The sequence below is a fragment of the Dipodomys spectabilis genome, unplaced genomic scaffold (assembly GCF_019054845.1).
Source record: "Dipodomys spectabilis isolate Male_0828 unplaced genomic scaffold, ASM1905484v1 ptg000002l, whole genome shotgun sequence".
Taxonomy (NCBI): domain Eukaryota; kingdom Metazoa; phylum Chordata; class Mammalia; order Rodentia; family Heteromyidae; genus Dipodomys; species Dipodomys spectabilis.
Genome location: NW_024870679.1, coordinates 29,591,027 through 29,610,088, shown reverse-complemented (window position 1 = coordinate 29,610,088; position 19,062 = coordinate 29,591,027). Strand labels below are relative to the sequence as shown.

At 36.6% G+C, this 19,062-nt stretch overlaps 1 protein-coding gene across 1 annotated transcript in view; it reads right to left on the bottom strand.

The window, feature by feature from the left end:
- Slc44a5 (solute carrier family 44 member 5) overlaps positions 1-19,062 on the bottom strand; it is a 282,321-nt gene that overhangs the window by 63,175 nt on the left and 200,084 nt on the right. The window contains exon 4 of the mRNA XM_042685519.1: positions 3,234-3,307. Within this exon, the coding sequence (XP_042541453.1) occupies positions 3,234-3,307 (74 nt within the window). The remainder of the gene's footprint in view (positions 1-3,233; positions 3,308-19,062) is intronic.

The window sequence follows — 19,062 nt, the reverse complement described above, 5'->3', positions numbered from 1 at the left end:
AAAGCATGCTGACAGTTTTGTGCTTGCTCACATTAATATTCTTGTGAACTTCCTATCTTTTCAGCTAATAAGGTTAATTACTTCTGAGAAAGATTAAAAGCCAAAACCAAAACAAACTTTGTGCTCCAACTTCAAGCAGTTCTATCTAAATAAATTTAACAATGAATTAACCTGCTCAACCGGAAATCCATTTTGAGAGAAAATAAAATAAATGTTAAAATTGTGCTATTCTTGTATACATCATGTTAGCACAAGGATGGCAATGAATAATTGGCATAGTAAATACTCTTTTTTTCTAGCTAGTACAATAACTGAACAGTCACCAACAGGGATGTAGGACAAAAGAGGCCTATTACCATAAATGTTAGCTAGATATTTCAAGGAGATTTGATTACCTGCTACCCAGATTTCACCCCATCCACTTGAACTAAGATTCTGCTTTTCATGGCTGAAAATTAAGGGCCTTACTTGCATTGGAGTATTGCCTTAGCTGGCATATTCTCCTCAAAATGCCAAGAACGGTTTCTTTGAGAAATTTGACTCTTTTGTGGTAACACTTATGAAAAGATCCTGGACAAAAGGTAAGTCTGTGAAGGTCTTGCTATAACAAAAATGGCAAAAAAACCCCAAAACACCAAAATATCTCATGCCAATGAAAATGATTTAATATCATCTTTCTTCAAGTGATGGTACATGTTCTTTCTTAATAAATAATGATATTGAATAATAATGTTAATAAATAATGATATTAATACCACTAGAAACTCCAGCCAACTATTTTCCTTTGTGCTCCTTTTAGTTCAGCATGAAACATGATTGAAGAGTGAAGTTCATACTTCAGAACTAGCCATTAGGCTATTTTGTAGTTCAGGCCTGAGGAAAGTACATACAGATTTAGTGAATTTTTGTGTCATTTTTTTCCAAGTAGTGGAATCAATATTAACTTGGGGTAACAGAGTTTTTCTTTGGAAACCATTTGTCCTGCAACTTTTGAGTCTGTGAATTAAAAAACTGACAAACTGATTATTCTGTAAACCTTGAACAAAAAGAAGAATTTCTTGTCTGGCTTCAGGAGGAATGATAGCTTTCATTCCTCTATTTTGTCAGCATGGGATCTCTCTGTATAAATATAAAGGATATTTCTCTCTGGTTATATCAGACTGGCTTAAATATATGGCAGAGACTTATATACTTGAGGAATTAGCCTCCTGATGGAAAGATTCTGATAAAAGCTTGAAATCTTTGGGAAGATCCTGTGTTTATTCATACTTTATCAACCAGAACTGCATGTTGCAAATGAAGCAGTCTAGTTAACTCATTTAAAATGACTGTAGGGGTTGGGAAGGTGGCTCAGTGGTAGAGTGCTTGCTTTGCATGCTTGAAGCTCTGGGTTCAATTCCTCAGCACTACATAAGCAGAAAACTCTGGAAGTGGCACTGTGGCTCAAGTGGTAGAGCACTCGCCTGAAGCTGAAGAGCTGAGGGACAGCTCCCAGGCCCACAGTTCAGGCCCCGCAACCGACGACAACAACAACAAATAAAAATAAAAATAAAAAGTAAAATGACTGTAGTAAAATTAGAACTAGGTTACTTATGCAATGGTAGCAAGCAAATTATTACTTAGTATCAATAAATATGGTTGTTAAGGAGCTAAGTGTTATTTTAAATACTCCTCACAAGAGCTCTGTAAGACAAATGGTGTTCTTTTTTTCAGATGATGAAAAAGATTAAATAATAAGCTAATTCCATCAACTATAAGGTGAATATAGATCAGCCTGACTCCAAATCGTCCATCTCCTATACAATTTCAATGCTATGACAAAAGTTAAATGAAATAATCAGAATTACACAGACAAGAAAGTGTCCCAAAGTTAGAAAATGAAAAATTCTGCTTGTGGCTGGGAAGGTGGCTCAGTGGTAGAGTGCTTGCCTTGCATGCATGAGGCCCTGGGTTCGATTCCTCAGCACCACATAAGCAAAAAGAAGAAAGCCGGAAGTGGCGCTGTGGCTCAAGTGGTAGAGCGCTAGCCTTGAGCTGAAGAGCTGAGGTACAACACCCAGGCCCAGAGTTCAGGCTGCACGACCGACAAAAAAAAAAAAAGAAAAAGAAAAAAGAAAAAAGAAAAATTCTTCTTGTGTAAGATAGGATGTATATTGTGATACATGTACATTAATGTTTAGAAGTTAAAATACCTACAAAGGAACCAAAGAATGTCCCGGAGGTTTTATAAGGATAAATTTGGTTTTGTCCATCAAGAAAGAGAATCTTCTGAAGACCTTAGGAATGTATTGTTTGTTTTTGTATTTTATGATTTTATATTCTCCTCTCATTCCCATTTTCCTATTTGCTCTCTAAGTCTGAAATTATTTTTAAATACTATGCTCGAGACTTCTTTTATTGGAAGATAACCAAAGGCTGGAGAAAAGTATGTGCCATTGTTCCCTAGGTAGGGCACAACTTTCTGTTAAGACATTCTATCCACCTTCACCACAAGTCATCAATGGTACTAGCGCTCCCACCAAACAGTAGCATATTAAGGTTTCCCAAGTCAACATCTAAAGAACAGAACTTACATCACTGGAGAAAAAATGTAGACTAACCTTAAAAATATTATAAAATCTTTTTTTACAGAAGCTATCTTCTCCAATTTCTTTGGTAGTTTTTTTTTTTTAATTTGAAAGACCCAAATAAAAGAAACCTGTGTATTTAGTCTCTTTATTTTTACTTTATAGAAAGATTCGTAACAATAAGCAAGAGGATATTTCCTTTTTATGAGCAAGGAGAACAAGACTCCTTATATTCAAATGAATCATCTAGTGAAATTCTTAAAAACTGTTCTCTTGAATTCTCTTATAAAAAAAAGACAAGTTTATACATTACCTGAATTGATTTAGACCTTGGTTTATATAACTAAATAACAATGTTAATGTAATCAGCTCCTTAATAGAATTTTAAAAGTAAAATAAAACATAAAAAATGAAACCATATGGCTTTTCCCCATTTTTTCAATAATATTTACTTGAGGATCTTTTGCTTGCATTTGACTAACCTCCTTGTGTTTATTTTGTTTTGTGTCTGCTACCCAACTAATCCTTTTGAGGTACATTTCTTTCATGAAGACAGTCATCAAACATAAGGCTTTTAGAAGAAAGGAATTAATACTTAAAATGTGACATTGATTTAGTTGTTCCATTAGCAAACATGAAGCATCCTCTATAACTTTATTTACTTACCTACAAGTCCTAAGACAATGTAGCCTATAATAAACACAACGAAGATTATGCAGCACAGAACATCTGTACACCTCCTAAAGACAGAAAGGAAAAAAAAGAATTAAAAAGCATCCCAAATATTTTGTTCATTGTACAAAACATAGGTAGGGAGAAAAGATGATAACAATGATATGCCATCACATAGATAGACAGCTAGATAGATAGATAGATAGATAGATAGATAGATAGATAGATAGATAGATGATATATATCTATATCTATATACTTATATAGATATATATCCAATATATATATCCTATATATATATATATATATATATATAAATCTCCAATAATTCTGAAAGGTCTATCACATGTATTTTTTTCAACTAAAAGTCTTCAGTAGCAACACAGATTCACAGTCTATGATTAAAAATGCTCCTTCAGAATTCTTAGCATTTATTCTGTTTTTTATTTGTAAAATACTTAATCTTGTAAAATAAGAATGCAGCAACACCAAGTAGGTATTATTTTAATTTGAAGATTTTAAGGTTTGTGATATTACTGGATTTTCACGTAGGACTCATGCTTGCTAGGCAGATGCTATGCAAACCCTAATTTAAATTAGCAAACCCTAATTTAAGCTTTTTGGTTTTATGATTTTTCTCTTCATGCCTACCCAACGTTGGTCCAAAATTATGTTATATTATACTTTCATACTTTCTCACAACTTCAGCTTCATAACAGTATTACTACATTATTAGGAGGTGGCAAAGGGAGATGATTTACTTAAGAGGTCATTACAGAGCTAAGTATACTTTTAGGTCTTCAGTGCCTCCTGATTTTCCCTTAGTTGTTAAATGTATGTAATCACAATTTTATGTGAAGCCTCAAAATATCTGGATTGAAAAACTGACCACCTACTTTCCTATAACTCTATACAAAATGGATCTTTCATAGAGCAAAGTAATCTTGGTCAACCCAGAAACAAGGTATCCTTTATTTAAATTCAATTTCAATTCAAGAGTATTTAATTTTATTGGTTTTGCAGACAAATATAAGCCAAATTACAAGAGCACTAATAAGGGGGAAAAATAAAAGTTTAATTTTCTAGTAATGACCACCAGTACTAAAACCCCATCTAGGTGTGTGTGGACAGTGTCTGAGTCATGTGCATTCTGACACATCCTACTCAGGGTGGGGTCTCGTATTGTCATGATGGTCAAGTAGCCAGACACCTCATAAAAAATGCCTGTGGGCAAAGATACAAACAAGGAAAACCGGAACACAAGTGTGCTTTAATTAGAAATCTTGCGGTAGTCAAAGCCCTAATATGCAATCATCTCTACCCAGGAGAGGTAGCAAGGCTGTGCTTGGAGGCACAGCCAGGTTGATCTACCATTTTGAAGCCTAAAATATTATATATTTATATGTGTACTATATAGAGAGATCTATTATATATTAGTGTGTGTGTGTGTGTGTGTGTGTGTGTGTGTGTCAGGTTGCTGGAGGAAGTAGGCAGCTGGGAAAAAGGGCAGGCTGCTGCCCAGAAAGACCACGTCCCTACCAAAAACATCATCTGAGCCAACCATTCTTCTAGTGCACTGGCCTAAGACCGCTCAAACTGGCAAAACAAGATGCGTGCACAAATCCACTTCCCCACTCTCCCCCCACCCCCGCGCCCACACCCCTACCTCCCCATCCCTGCCTGCTCACTACAAGTGCTGCTTTTACCCTGCCTGTAAAAGCTCTGCTACAACTACACTCAGTGCGACCTCTCTGATCCCGACTAGGGAGTTCGCCCGGGAGCGTACCCCAATAACTTTCCTGTGAATCTTTTATTCCTCTCTTCCTGGTCCTTTTCTTGCCTAAAATCTCACAACACACATCATTTATATTATACATAATACATGCCATAAAATAGTTCTACATGGTCTAATGTAACATATTGTATTGTTACAATTTTGTTAAGTTATGTAGTGATCATGGGAAGAGGTACCACAGAATGATGAATGAAAGAAACTTACCGATTTCAAGGGCTAATGCACAAAGAAAAAAGCAAGGCAAAAAATGGAAATTTTTATAAAAAGTGAAACCCATGTTCCCTTGCTGCTGGCATGCTGAACAGATGTCAGTTTGATTTGGGGCTCCATATGGGTTTTGCACTGAAGCAGCCCGGACTATTCCGAGCACTCAACCATTCCCCAGCAACCTCCTCCCACCACACCCCCACTATCGGATAGACAGCTCAGTTTCTCTGGTACACTGATTTAGAGAAATAGCACACGGCCCTTCAGGGCTAGAATGCTTAGTCTTATCTTAAACACAGAAAGAAGGGTGTTGAACAAATGAAAGCTGTAAATAGAGAATTTAATAGGGTTAAATTATTTTCCTGGATGTGATTTGACTCCCTTCATTACTTTAGAACGTTTCTTTAAAAATGTGTGTGTTTGTGTGTGTGTGTGTGTGTGTGTACTTTCAGGTAATTATTATAATCATCTGCTATAATTGCTTACTATTTTTTCTCACTTATTTCCCTTTCTTTCTTCATATATTGTTTCTCCAAGAATAACAAAAACTCAGTATTTAGAAAGTTACTGAGAAATTGTACTTGAACAAGATTTAAAATATAGCTTAGATACCATTTTATTAGTTAAGGAGTATAGAAGAAGCTCAATTCAACTTTTATCAGTTGTAGCACTGAAACTTGACAGGAAATGGGCAAGGGTTATTTGGATTTTATAACATCTTATCCATATAAGCAGAAAGCTAAGTGCAGCTGAAAAGCACACAAGATCCATACATATCTAAACTAATTTACCAAATAATCTTGAGGGTCTTATTGCAGGCCAGATATTGTTCTCATCCCTCAAAAGGATAATACTCCCCTCCTTTTAATCTCAAGATATCTGACATCATGCTAAATGTTCTGTAGGAAATGAGCAAGTTTTTTTTAAAAAAAAGAATCAAGTGTTTAATTTGACAATAATTGAGCTAACTGGCTAATACAAGCTGAGCTGAGAATGATCCTGAATAGTATTCTCACTAGAGGACAGTCCTGGCAGTACCTTGTTCTCTGTTGGGTTTATTTCCCTCATCACAGCAAGCACTAAGAACTACTGTATGAGTCAAAAGTGGGTTGCATCCCACTGGTTTCCAAAGAAAACAAATAGAAGAAATAGGCCCAACTCTCTCTCTCTCTCTATCTCTCTCTCCTCTCTCTCTCTGTTTCTCTCTCTTCTCTCTCTCTTTCTCTCTCTCTCTCTCTCTCTCTCTCTCTCTCTCTCTCTCTCACACACACACACACACACACACACACACACACACACACACACACATTCACCTCAACCATAGTTACAGAAAGGCACTCAAAACTCTTCATATTGAGGTTCCAGGGAATAAAAATATTTTCAAAGGTTAACTGCAAGTGGCTTAGGCCTGTAATTTTAGCTACTCAGGAAGCTGAGTTCTGAGGATTGCTGTTTGAAGCCAGCCTTGGCAGAAAAATTCAAGAGACTTTATTTTTTGTCATTCCTGGAGTCTGAACTCTGGGCCTGGGCACTGTCCCTCAGCTCTTCAGCTCAAGGCTAGCGCTCTACCACTTGAGCCACAGTGCCACTTCCAGCTTTTTTCTGCTTATGTGGTGCTGAGTCATCAAACCCAGGGCCTCATGCATTCGAGACAAGAGCTCTACCACTGAGCCAACTTCCCAGCCCAGTTCATGAGACTTTTTATCTCCAATAAACTACTCATAATAAGTTGGAAGTGGCACTATGGCTGAAATGGTAGAGCACTAGCCTTGAGCTAAAGAAGCTCAGGGACAGCACCTAGGCCCTGAGTTCAAGCCCCAGGACATGCACACACACACACACACACACACACACAGAGAGAGAGAGAGAAAAACTTAACTACAGGAGGTGGAAGTGTGGCTCACGTAGAGTGCTAGCCAATCTCTATCAATCTGAGGTTAACACCCTGAGTTCAAGCCCCAGTAGCAGCACAAAAAATTAGCCACAGAATTATTTGTGGTTATCTACAGAAACAGATACTGAAGGATCTACAGAAATCCTACCTTGTATCTCTTTTCCAGGTATATTAAAAGTAAAATCTCAATTATATATGCGTTTGCAGATTTCCCTTGCCTCTTATCTCTCACTTACAAATAGAATATGCATGGAGTCACTAGGCATTTCCTTTGACTTCCATTTTTCTTAGCCTATCTTTTATATTCAATTGTTAAGTCCCTTTGACTCTTTGGCTCTGATGTGTCTTTTATCTCTCCTTTCCTTTGTGTTCTTGCTGCCTGGACTCAGCCCAGATCCTCTCATCCTCTCTAAATATTGCCATGGTCTATTGGACTTCTGCAAGTAGTCTGATCCCAGTTGTTATGGGTATGCCTGGTATGTGATGATATCATTTTATTGTTAAGAAATTGCAGCAATTCTATGCCACCTACTTAGGAATTTCCAAATGTCTAATTTCATGTCTAATCTTCAAGCTCAATTCTACTTTTAGCCCCACACTGTCTGTCCAGCGTTATCTCCCACAATTCCCTCCCATGAGCTCTAACTAGGTTGACCTTATTCATTCATTGCTACACAGTGTATTCCTCCTTGACTAAACTCAGGGATATCTGCTTGTGGCAACAAGAACACCCCTCCTCCCTGGCTTCCTGGACAGCCAAGGTTTACACCTGTTGTGCTTACAGTAGCCATAAACAATGCTCCCTTTTATCTTCCAAGTGCCCATTTACATCCCACCCTATAAGCAGTTCAAATGTCACCTTCTCCATATCTTCTTCCAGAAGAAATCCCTTTCATCTCTCTGATGTACAGAAGTTTTGTACATCTTTAAGCAATTATATACTCTTTATTGTAGCCTAGGCCACCAATAGCAAAGCAGTAGTTCATGGGCCAAAGCTAATCAGCTGCCTCTGAGCTGTGAATAGTTATGTATATATGTATGCATGGATGTATATGTATATGCATTCATTTTGCAGTACTACTCTTGAATTAGTACCTTGTACTTGCTATGCAAGCTCTCTACCATTTGAATCATGTTTCTACATTAGTTATTTTCCTGACAGTCTCCTACTTTATGCTTTAGGTCCACTTTGGACTTTGATCTTCTATCTTGGCTTCCCATGTAGCTGAAATTACAGCTATAAGCCACTGTGCACAGCTTGTTAATAGACATAGGGCCTTGATAAGCTTTTGCCTTCACTGCTCTAATACTGTAATCCATCTATTTCTGCCTTCCAAGCAGCTAGGACTATGAGCATGAGCCACCATACTCAGCCTTAGTTTTTGCATTTTTAAGTGGTTTAAAAAACAGTAATAATATTTCATATTATTTATAATATGAAATAATATTCATAATTTTTCATATAAAAATATATAATATCAAAATTTTAGAGTCTCTAAATAAAGTTTTGGAAAATAGTAATATTTATTTATGCATGCTTTATCTGAGACCACTTTTGTGTTAAAATAAGTTTGAACAGTAAAATAAAATATGAAACAAAACCTTACATTTCTTCAACAAAAAATAAAAAATTGTGTGACTTGTAAATCTAAAAGAGTCACTACTTGAACCTTCATCAACAAAGTTTACTGAACTACAACTTAAACCATAGAGCTTATGAAGTCATACTTAAAGAGTCTGGCAAGCTGAAGACACACAGCAATTTCTGTCACAGGAATGACTGGAGAGACATAGATCTAACTAACAGGCTATGCATCACAAGCAGGCTCTAAGGAAAATCAGTGCTGTGTTTCCTATTTCAGATTTTCCGCCTTTTATTCCTAGGCTCAATACAGTAAATATATTGTCTAAACATTTAATTTTTGACCAAGTTTAAACATGCTACCCAGACATTGTTATTGCCAATAAAACTTTAAAAAAATTCACTAGGTAAAAACAACAACAATAACCCCAAGATGAGGACTTAATGTTTTTTTTTCTTTCTTGTGATTGTTTCTAACACATTTATAAGATGATTTCTTTGTTGCTTTGAATGTCCCTTCCCCGTGGCATAACCCCTGTTTTCACTGTATTTGAGGTTGATATAATTTGGGGAGGGGAAGGAAAAAAACAAATTATTTAAATAGGGATACAGGTGGACCCATTGCAACTATGAGATGTACAAGATGCTATGTCGAAAAATGAGCTTTACAACTTTGGCAGGGACGGGGGGGGGGGGGGAGTGGGGGGGTGGAAGGGGGAGTTGGGGGGGGAAGATGGGAAGGGATGGAAAGGGGAAACAAAGGAGGAGGCAACAATGCTTGATAAGAAATGTACTCATTACCTTGCTCATGTAATTGTAACCCCTCTGTATGGTATTTTCACAATTTAAAAAAGCGTATTAATAAAAAAAAAGTGCATTAGGTTTAATAAGAGAGTTTTGATAAGAGAAGGCTTCAGTTCCACACTAGCTCTTATTCTCCATGGCTGTCATTTCACTTTCTGTTTGGGAACAACTTTCTACCCTCATTTTGAAATGAATTCATTTGCTGGTTTTCTTTGTGGCAGATGGAAATCCAATGACAACCACCCTCCTGAAAGGACATTAATATCAAGGATTAAAACGAGAACTCACATCCTGATAGTCATTACTCTCTGACAGATGATCCGTTCATGCCTAATGAGTTAGTTTAGGGACTGTCAACTGTCCCTGATTCCAGTCAGATATTCATTCCAGTCAGATACCTCTTGTTTTAAAGTTTTTAGTGTCACTTGGGTACAATCTGTTCACAACAAGGCTGAATTTCTAGAAACATTGCTCCTCTGTGCTTCTCTGGGACCAAATGGTGCCACTGAGTAATCGGTTACCCCTATTTCTCATCACAGAAGTCTGCCCCTGGAAACAGAATGAAAGTGTCACTTCTCAAAAGCTTATTATATGATATCCACTTGAGGCCGTCTGTCCAGCTTCTCTGCAATACCTTTGGCATGCAGATTGTCCCTTCAAGTCAACCAGATGATCTAAAGTGATAGTCATTGTTCAGATGACCCTAAACAATTTTGAGCTATTTCAGAGGAAAACATCCTATGCAAATGAATGCGAACATTACCCCAGTTTCCCCTACATTTTAATAGAAAAACTGGTGACTTTATGACCTGTGAGTTTGTGTTTCAAGAGCTCCATTGAATCCTTCTCCTTTGCTCTGAACTCTCCCGCCTTTACTCAGCCATTGTCTGTCATCTCTGTTATTTTGTTCCCCAACTTTATAGTATGCCTTCCACTGTCATGTCTGTACCCCTGCAGTGAGTTTTTAGTGATAGACACCACACTGGTTTTCTCTCTAAGTATCCATCAAAAGCTTGAGGTTGTCTTAAAGAACTTCATTGTAATAAGCTGGAAGATTAATGAGAAGGTACTTATTTACATGAGCCTATTCAGATATTTAATAGTAGTGCAAGTCTCTCAAGTTAAGTCTCCTAGAATTATATATATATGTGTGTGTGTGTGTGTGCGTATATGCATGCATATATATGTATATATATGCATATATGTATATATACATGCATATATGTATATATATACATGCATATATATGCATGTGTGTGTGTATATATATATATATATATATATATATATATATATATATATATATCCCAGTCTGGGGCTTTAACTCAGGGCCTGGTTGCTGTTCCTGAGGTTTTGTGATCAAGGCTAGTGCTCTTTCACTTGAGCCACAGCTCCATTTCTGACATTTTACAGTTAGTTTGAAATAAGAGTCTATTGGACTTTTCCTGACTGGGCTGGCTTTGAACTGCTATCCTCAGATCTCAGTCTCCTGAGTAGCAAGGATCACAAGCATGGCTGTCTGTAAAGGTACTTTAAATTTAAATTTACCATAGATGGTAATCCAAGCATGCAATCATTTAGAAAAGATTTTTTTGTATGATTGTGGTGTGTGTGTGTGTGTGTGTGTGTGTGTGTGTGTGTGTGTGTGTGTGTGCCCATACAGGAGACTGAATTCAGGGCTTCATGCTCTTGTCTGGCTTTTTCACTCAGGGCTGGTGCTCTACCTCTTGAGCCATACCTCTTCTTCTAGGTTTTGCTAGTTTAATGGAGAAATGAAGCCCATAGATTTTTCTGCTAGGAAGGGCTTTGAATTGCTAGCCTCAAATCTCAGTCTCTTTAGTAGCTAGGATTACAAGTATGACCCATTACCACTTGGCTCAATTATAAGTTTTAAAATACATTTTAGATTATTGTTTTAAAACATACCAAATAATTCTACTTAAGAAAGTATATGATGAAAGTGATAATATCCTTCAAATTTATTAGATCACAAAATATAAGAGTATTATGCCTGCTTTAGTTAGTTCTGAATTATTGGGTCTTAAAACTTTGCCTATTCTCCATGATTAATCTTTTATTCTATCTCATTGCCTACCTTGGGTTTCCTTTGCCTATAGAAATTTGCTTTAAACTGGTTGTAACTTATATTTTCTATTTGTCAAGGGGAAATAAGGACTCATTTTTTTAAATGTAGAGAGGTTTAGGTGCTGACTATATAAGTGGAGTGAGATTAGATAAAATTGGAATCCCTATGTTGTTCTTCATCTTTGTAAAATTTGTATAATGTTCAAGATTCTGTCAGGGGGTGGAAATTGCTACTAAAATGAAGGTGAGCTTCTAGGTACTGCCCATATTACAGCTGGCATTATAGACAAAGGTGCTTCATAAGAAAGGAATGAGATATTAAAAAACATACTGAAACACTCAATGAAGTTTTGGAAAATTCATTATGCCTGGAATTATGCCTAGAATAACTGGATGACTGGTAAAATCCAGAATTGAAGAAAACCTCAGATGAAGATGAGAAGGGGAGAATGCAATCAAGAATTTAAGTTATGTTTTACAAAATTAAGAAGAGTGATGGAAAAGGTGGGTAAAGGAGAGCTGGGTAAGAATGCTGAAAGGGATGGCATGAATCAAGAGAGGTTATATGATAAACTGCTTTTTTAAAAGGCAACTCCTTTGCATAACTAGATAATATTTTAAAAATAAAGGAAAAAAATAAAAGGAAACCTCAGGCCTGCTAATAATTGTCTTGATAGTTAATTTTTAGTAATCAAAAGCAAGCACATTAAAATATGATTAATACTTGTTACTCCAGATTTTAATAAATAAAATAACATTAACAGGTTACCTGTTAATGAAACGAGATTTTTTTTAAAAAATTGCATCCTCTTTTATCCAATAACTTCCTTTTCTACCATGGAAATATAGGTAGATGTAAAAATTTTTAAATAAAGGTTTAAAATACTGGACTATTTATAATAAAGTTAAAAACAACTTTTATAACAATATTTCATATTAAAACACTCACATAATATATTATTAAATAAATACATCAAATATGTAGTAGGATAGTAAAATAAGTGTATTATGATTATATGGGTTTCCATGTACACATGTATGTAAATGTATAAAATTAACAAATATATATAAATATAAATGTTCATGTTAATTATCTCTGGATTACATGCAATCTTTAAATTTTATTTTTTTCTGTTTTATCAAGACTTTCACATTAGACACAAGTAATTTTTATAATAGGAACAACAATCTGAGATCCAGACAATTTAACAGCTATCATAATGAAGGAATCTACTGATTCCTTTATGATTTTGTTGGGTAATGGTTTTTTTTACATTACAAATGTAATTTTTTAATTGTGAAAATACTACAAAGGGGTTACAATTACATGGGCAAGATGATGAGTACATTTCTTATCAAGCATTGTTGCCTTCTCCTTTGTTTCCCCTTCCCATCCCTTCCTATCTCTCCCTCCCCGCCCCCCCCCCCCATTCCCCCAGCCAACGTTGTAAAGTTCGTTTTTTGACATAACAACTTGTACATCTTCATTGTTGCAATGGGTCCACCTGTATGGGTAATGTGTTTAAAATAAATTTGCTTTGACTTTTTTCTTGATAGTTGACTATTATTCAAAGCAATTTTGTAATATTTAAACAAAAATAGTTACTAAACATGTTTGCAATTACTTTCTGCTTAATCTACCTTGTTAAGACATTCATAAAAAGGACCTTAATAAAAATATGTATCTATAAATATGTCACTGTAATATCTTACAATTAACATGCAACTAATGACAGATACAAGAATCTCACCAACTTTATAAGATTCAAGTCCTTAAGTCTTTAGCAAAAAAATGAAAAATAACAAAAATTAAAAGAGTTGGCCTTTAAAAGTTTACATTAATTAAATCTTTATGATATGATGCTACTTCTCTGTTTGGTAGGTCACTTCCTTTATGAGAATGAGAATCATTGAATTTAATGATTCTAAGCAATATTATTTTCCTTAAAAATCACATTCATTAAGAAGTGACCTAAGAGCTTAGCTCAGAATGTTGGTTCTCTCCACTCAAATAATTAACAGGAGGCTTATATAACCATCAGAGTACTTTCAGAATATGAGATAAAAATGTTATGAACAATAATTTAGCAATATTACCAACTTTGCAAGCCTTTTTATACTTTTGAATTGTTAAACTATTCATTAAATGAAAGAGCAAATTCTGAGTGATTTTTTTGGATACAATTTTACAAGGAACTAGAATAAATTGTCTTAGAAAAGGGAAGTGTATGATTGATGCTGACTTTTACATGTATCTGACATTTTTAGCTTTTAAATTAATATCAAATCACATATTTACCTCATCAAAATAGTTTTGAAACAGAAAGCCAGCCAGGCATCTATGGCTCACATCTGTCAACCCAGGTAGACAGAAGGCTGAGGTCCCAAGGATCATGATTTAAAGCCAATCAAACAGAAATCTAGGAAATTAACTACATCTCCAACTAACTAGAAAAACAAACTAAGCTGGAGTCATGACTCAAGTGGTAGAGCAATAAACAGCACACAGCACACAAGCCAAGTGAGTGTGAAGGCTTAATCAAACCCCAGTATCAGAAAAACAAAAACAGACAAAGAAAAACCCCAGAAAGTCATGAATATTTATTTGATGACCCTTAGAAATAACCTCAGAAATGTCAACTATTGATCATTAAGATGAATTCAGTAGGGAAATCTACTGATGATGTTGGTAAATCTTCACTTAGATAGGAGTCTTTACAAATGCATGCACATGTAAGATGAATTCAGTAGGGAAATCTACTGATGATGTTGGTAAATCTTCACTTAGTTAGGAGTCTTTACAAATGCATGCACATGTATGTGTGTTAATGGAGCAGGATGGTAAGGAAGCAAATTTAAAGGAAAGGAGACACAAAGTGGGCAAGAACACAACTGAAGCTCTTAAACACCATTTGGTCACTCCATAATAAGACAAATACTGAAGCAAAAATGTGTTCTGTAAGTAAGAAGAATAAAAGTTGAGTGGATGGGTGTGCATTGGAGTATGTGAGCTGCTTTGATTATAGGAGATAGGTTAAAGTCTTGACTTATGTATAAGATTTTTAACTGGGAGAGACCGGAGGAAGATGGCGGAAGAGAAGCTGGAGGCTAAACAAGCTCTCACATAGAAAGCAGTTTTAGTGTTCCAGTGAACAGTCCTAAGCTAGAGAATTACACCAAGTGTGCCACCACAGTACAGAGAGTTTGGCAAGAGAGGGAAAAGCCAGGCAGCTTGGTCAAGGAGACAGCCACCATACCAACAGAGAGAGTCCGGGACAAAGGCACCAGATGCAGTATACAAGCAGATTCTACTCACCACCAGCAAGAACTGACAAGGAGCAGAAATCTTCATCCTGCTGATCCCAGACCAGGGACAGCCCAGGACAAAGAGTCTGGCATGAGTAGAACCCTGACATCCTCACTCCTCCTCAAGGAGCAATGGTGGGAAGGCAGCTCCTCCCACACCACTGGAGAAGATCTCTATCTTTGACTGACAAAGGCCAGGTCAAGCAGCTAGCTCCAAACCAGGCCTTGGAAGGAAACAATTGGAGCCATTAGCAAGTCACAGGAACCTGACCTGACCTGTCAGGCTCAGCTCCACCAAGGGGAAAGTCACCCCTCCCAGGCAGAGGAATCTCCATTGTTTACCCAGTTGACTTTCTTCACTGGGTAAACAGAGACAGAGGCTGTCCCTCCCTATGGCAGCCTAGACAAACAATTAAAACTCAGTAAACATAAACCCTGAGAATGGCTCCAGTCTGGCCTCTGTGAGTGTCTCAGAAGCTAGCCCCTCAGGGAAAAGCTACAGTTTGCTGAAAGGCCTCAACTCTACCCAGAACCTAGCCTCATCACAGCATCTCCAAACTAGAGAAAACAGCCATCTTCCTCTTTTATGATACTCAAAGCAGATCTCCCTCCCACTGAACTAGCCTGGGAGGAGGATCACAAAGTCCTGGGTAAGGCAAACCGATGTAAGAAATCAATCAAGCCACAGAAAAACCAAACAACCAAACACCACAAGCAGACCAGAGACTCTACCAGGAGACTAGTTACAGACACAGGGGAGATACAAGATCTTCCTCACCCCCCCTCCAAAAAAAAAATTCAAAGAACTGTTTTTACTACCTATTTATTATTTTTAAATTGTTTTCTTTTTTTTCTTTCATAATTTTTATTTTAGGACTGTATGTGTGTGTGTGCGCGTGTGTGTGTGTGTGTGTGTGTGTGTGTGTGTGTGTGTAATCTCTTTTGACCTTTGGGTACTTTTTTTCTTTTTCTTTTTCATTTTTTCCTTTTCTTTCTTTTTTACATGACTTAATTGTTGTTCTGCTCATCCCCAGATATATACCCATCAATTATTAGACCTTATCCCTCATTATGTACATACTTAATCCAGAAACTTATTACTCAATTCACAACCTCTTAGGCTTAACTTCTTTAATGATACTTTTATTTCTTTATACCTATATAACTTTCAAGTATACCAATTTAAAGATTTTTTAATTTTTTATTTTTTAATTTTTCCTTTTTATCTTTCCCTTCCTCTCATCCTATCTTTTTCTTCTCTTAATATCATTTCTTTATACTTACATAATTTTTAAGTGTTTCATTTTTTAATGTAAATTTTTGTTCTTCCATTTTTCTTGTTTTTTTAATCTCTCACCTATCATTCTGTCCTATCCATTTCCCTATCTGAGATTAGGAGTTGGTTAAATTCACTCTCCTTTTAAGTCTGCACATCCCTCTAATCCTATTTTTCCCTACAATTGTCCCTAAACCTAATAATTTCTGGTTTGCTGAATCGCTCTTGTGTGTTCTTAGCCTATTAATCCATAGTTGTTTGATGTTGAATTGATTGTACCTGTTGAACTAGATTGTATCTGCAGCATTTTGACTGTTCAACTACAGGATTCTGGTTCATGCTTGTCTTAATATAGTGTTATAACACAAAATTTGTGTTATTTTCATACCAAATGAACAAGCTGGAAAAACACAAGAAAAATGACAAGTCTAGGTATCTCAGCTCTCACTCAGGATAATCAGGTGACAGAACAGTTAATGAATAATCCAAAGTAGAGTTCCCAAAAAGCGCTACAAATGAATGAAAAGACTGAAAACCAGCAAAGGACTCAGTGTGAACGTGATAGGGAGTGAGATGAGGCAAAGTAAAGATTAATACAGGAACTTCACGAGCATGATGAGAATAACTAAACATTAATACAGAAATCACATGAGCGTGAGGAAGCTACTCAAAGATTGGTACAGGAATTGCATGAGCAGGCTGAGAACATTCAAAAAGAAAGACAGGAATTGCGTCAGCAGGCTGAGAACAGTCAAAGAGTAATACAAAAATTGTGTGAGCATGAAGAAGCTAATCAAGAGTAATACAGGAATTGTGTGACCAGGATGAGAATAGACAAAGATCAATAGAGGCATTCATGGAATCCATAAACAGACAGCTGAAGGAATCCAGGGAGACCACAAAGGGAATGCTCAATGGATCCCATCAGAAGGAAAGGGAGTCCAAGGAAACCATAACTAATCAACTAAATGCATTGAGAGTAAACATTGAACACCAAATTAAGGAAGTAAAGAAATTCATACAAGATCTAAAACAAGCTCCAACAAAGAATTTGAAGCCAGCAAAGCTAACCAATTAAAAGGAAAGGAAATTAAAAAACAAAGTGGAGAGTCTTGACAGTAGGTTAGACCATGCAGAAGATTGAATCTCGGGGATTGAAGACAGCCTAGATATTATAGAGAAAGAACATACAACTATCCAAGACAAATCCAAGAAATATGATAGATTTATTCAACGTTTGGAAGACACTATCAAAGGCCTAATCTGAGGATAATGGGTATAGAGGAGCACCTAGAGACAGAAGTTAATGGTCTAGGAAAATTATTTCACAGGATCCTAGTAGAGAACTTCCCAAACATGCAAAAAGTTAGGCCTATTCAGATACAAGCAGCTTTTAGAACACCAAATAGACCAGACCAGAACAGGACATCCCACCGTCACATTATAATCGCACAGCGTCAATTCAGACCAAGGAAAGGATCCTTAAAGCTGCCAAGGAGAAAAGATCAATCACCTATAAAGGGAAACCAATTAGAATCACCTCAGATTTCTCAGCAAAGACAATTAAAGCAAGGAGAGCCTGGAATGATGTGTGTCACACCCTAAAGACAAGCAAGTATCAACCAAGAATACTGAACCCAGCTAAACTCTCCTTCATAACAGAAGGTCAAATAAAGACCATTCATAGCAAAGAAAATCTGGAACAATATATCTCCACCAAACCAGCCCTACAAAAGATTCTTTTTTTTTTTTTTTTTTTTTTTTTTTATTTTTTTTTTTATTGTAAAGCTACTATACAGAGGGTTACAGTTACATGAGTGAGGTTATGAGTACACTTCCTCTTGAACATTGTTACCCCCCTCCATTGTTTTCCCCCTACCATCCCTTCCCTCCCTCCCTTCCCCGAGGTTCTTTTTTTTTTTTTTTTTTTGATTGTGATTAAATGATTACATAATTTCAAAGTCACAAGTTCATTCTAACTTCTCTGGAGCAAATTGTCTACCACAGTCTGTAATATATAACAGTGTTCACATGTTATATACCATATTTGTGATCAGCAGCATGAGGATATTTAGTAGTGGTTCAACCAGATGAGCGGGAGTTCTTTGTTTCTTAAGTCCTGTTAGTTTTGTCGTATCACCTAACCTTTTGGATTTAGCATCCACTTATGAGGGAGACCATGTACCGTTTGTCTCTTCGTTCTTGGCTTACCTCGCTCAACATGATTCCTTCTAGCTCCATCCATTTCCCTGCAAATGCCATTATTTTGTCATTTCTAATGGCTGCATAATATTCCATTGTGTATAGATACCACAATTTTTGGATCCATTCATCTGTGGTGGGGCACCTAGGTTGTTTCCATATCCTAGCTATTGCGAACAGTGCTGCAATAAACATGGAGGTGCACGTGTCCTTGTATATTGGTTCCTGTTGTTCAGGGTAGATGCCTAGAAGTGGTATGACTGGGTCGTAAGGGAGGTCAATCTTTAGCTTTCTAAGGACCCTCCAGACTGCTTTCCAAAGTGGTTGTATAAGTGTACATTCCCACCAGCAGTGTAATAGGGTTCCTCTTTCTCCACATCCCCTCCAGCATTTGTCGTTGGCTGATTTGTGGATGTGGGACATTCTGACTGGGGTAAGGTGGTATCTCAGGGTTGTCTTTATTTGCATTTCCTTCACCACCAGGGATGATGAACATTTCCTCATGTGTTTCTTTGCCATTTTTATTTCTTCATTTGAGAAGTCCCTCTTTAGTTCCCTTGCCCATTTAGTAATTGGTTTGTTAGGTTTGGGAGGGATTAGTTTCTTGAGTTCCCTGTATATACAGGATGTTAACCCCTTGTCTGATATATTGCTGGTAAATATTTTTTCCCA